This window comes from Gekko japonicus, unplaced genomic scaffold, assembly GCF_001447785.1.
Source record: "Gekko japonicus isolate JY-2015 unplaced genomic scaffold, Gekko_japonicus_V1.1 scaffold158, whole genome shotgun sequence".
Lineage (NCBI taxonomy): Eukaryota > Metazoa > Chordata > Lepidosauria > Squamata > Gekkonidae > Gekko > Gekko japonicus.
The window spans coordinates 1,552,669-1,555,428 of NW_015170279.1; the positions used below are offsets into that span (position 1 = coordinate 1,552,669).

A 2,760-nucleotide genomic window follows, 5' to 3' on the forward strand; every position below is an offset into this window, starting at 1 on the left:
GGTTGCAGAGGAGGTTCCGACAACCGATCCAAAGAACAGCATGTTCAAAACAAAACAAAATGCTAAAGATCAGGACATTCTGGAGCAGATCTCCTGCCCAAAGGGAAGCAGAACCCTCAATGCCCAAGGCCTTCCTTCCATCCTCCCACAGATAAGTTCATTCAGGAAGGCAGAAATAAACAACAGAGAAACTGAGCCCTTCCAGCGTCAGGCATCTGGTTGGAGGCAATAGCCAGAATGAGGGAGTGTGAGGCTGACAGATCCACCCAAACTGAGAACAGCAGTCAGTGGAAGAAATGATGTGGCATCACCATTGGTGGATCCTTATCCTTCCAGTGGCTGCTAGCTCACTGAGGGTTTCTTTCGCGCACAATGCAGTGGCAAACCCAGGAGCAAAAAAGGAGCAGCATACTCGATAGGAAACCACAGTGAAACTGGCTAATGCAAATTATTGTTCACGCTTTACATTTTTATAAACATGCACTTTAAACATTTTAAGTACACATCCAGAAAGGGTCCTGGGGCAAGCGGAGGTTGCATGAACCTGCTGTTTGCATGTTATGGACAGAAGGAGACACCTGAATCATTGCCTAACCTCTCAGAGACTTGGCAAATGTTGGGGGGTGGGAGATTTGGAAATTCCCAAGGGTCATCATTGTATGACAGACATGCTATGGCTCCTGCAACAAGTCATGCTTGTCGAAATCACCCACTTGCGTGACAGCCTATTAATGCTGCTTATACCTGTCCAGCCATTAACCGATGATGGTTTCCCTTCAATCTCATTCTTCACGGATATGACTGTGATCTTGTACTGTGTTCCTGGTATCAGGCCTATAAAGAGAATGACACACAAAATGACTCAGTGGTTCAATGGCATGTGAGACCTTCTTTTGAGATTTACCATGATTATTGTTTTTCATACTCTTCTTTGCATTTCGTGTGGGACAGGTTCTGGGTTGATACCAGCTTGGTGGAGGTGAAGAACATCATCTTAATTCTCTCCTAGCATCTCTGCAAGGGAAGACCTAACTTTCTCCTTGAGGCAGGATCAAAATGAAAATGAATTGGCTGTGCACCGAATATGAAGGGCTTTGGGCGGGGTCGGCATGTACTCTTCCTCCCCAAAGACCCAAATGAATGAAAGCACATCCGTGAGTCCCGTCTTCATTTGGATAACTTTTCTGAGCCAGAGACACCCTATGTCTATCGCTGTTTGCCCAGAGAAGACCTTCCGTCTGCTTTCTGAAGTCTATGGGACCGATTTCACACAAGAGCTGTGCCGCAGTCGCGCCTCCCTTTGCCCCACTTCTATTGGTCAATTTCCCACTCGAAGCCGCACGGGCGCATTTTGACCCGCGGCTTCGCCCAGTTTCGTGATCCTGGTTTCGTGATCCTGTTTTTTGAGGATCACGAAACCATGGGGTGATTCTGCATCTGGCATTCGCTCCACATCTTCTCAACACTGAGGAAAAGGTGCAGCTCAAAACCACATTCAGATACCCTGGGGCAATGCCATACTGACTGCAAAGTCACCCCTGAATGGCCATACATCTATGCAGAAGGTACCATAAAACCCGATTATCAAAGGAAGCGAAAGCCGCATGCAATGCAGAGGGGAATTTCTGATCCACAGTGGGTTTGGTAAAACAATGGAGGGAAAAGCCAATGCAGAATCACCCTATGATGAGAACAGAAACCCAAAGAGTTCCTGCGCCCTTTGGGATTCCCCTCTAGACACAGCTTTTGACACTAGCAGCAGGGGTCATTTCCTGCAGGAGTGCACAGGAGCAGAGCTCCGGCAGTAAAGAGCCCAGGGGGCGGGCACATGCAACAAGCTCCACCCCCTACTCCCAGCAGCCCTAAGTCAGAGCAAGAAGCAGCCAGGTAAGTTGAAGAGGGCCCCCCCCCGCACCCTGACCCAAAACAATCCGGTGGCACCTTTAAGACCAAGTTTTATTCAGGTACAAGCTCTCCCTCCTCTGTGAGGACAGATCTGCACGTCCCCCCCCCAATAGCTAGCAATCCAAAATAGTACAGTAGAGCCAGAGCTGTGGGTGTTGTCTTCTGACACACTTCCAGTGATGTCAGGGGGTGTTGCATATGCAAATAAGTTATGCTAATGAGTTGTGCTAATGAGCTCCTGCTCCTCTTTGTCTACAAAATGACCCCTGACTAGCAGTATGATGCCACGGGACTCTCCCTAACAGGGGACCTCCATTTTTATCCCTGTACACACGTACATCTCAGCACCGTCCCAGCAATGAAAACACTGAGTCTTGATCAAACAGATATCAAAATGACAGAGTCATGCTGAGGGCGTGCAAGGAATGTGAAGCAACTTAATCGTGAAAAGCCATATGTGGTGGGAGTCAACCAAAGGGCTTTTCCCCTCCAGGACATAAGGGGTCCCCTCCCTGATAATCTGGCCTTAATAGCGACCCAGATAATCAAGAAAATGAGGAACAGGCCAGCTGCAGCCATTTCCTTCTTAAGTGCTGGACAGGAAGATCTCTCCCCCTACTCCATCATGTAAAATACTCAGCTATTAATACTTGCCTATCTAACCTCTCAGTCTCCCTAAAGAAACACTTCTTGATACTTCTACCCAGGGGTCGTTTTGTAGAAAAAGAGCTAGGGGGACTCATTAGCATAACTCATTAGCATATGCCACACCCCCTGACATCACCGGAAGTGTGTCATAAGGCCACACACCCCGCCCCCAACGGTCCCGGCCGCCGCTGGCCTTGCAGCTTCACT

The 2,760-nt window shown here is 48.6% G+C and overlaps 1 protein-coding gene across 1 annotated transcript in view; it reads right to left on the minus strand.

Annotated features, from left to right (window-relative positions):
* Positions 1-2,760, minus strand: part of TNN (tenascin N) — a 49,315-nt gene that overhangs the window by 34,300 nt on the left and 12,255 nt on the right. The window contains 1 exon segment of the mRNA XM_015417744.1: positions 745-834. Within this exon segment, the coding sequence (XP_015273230.1) occupies positions 745-834 (90 nt within the window).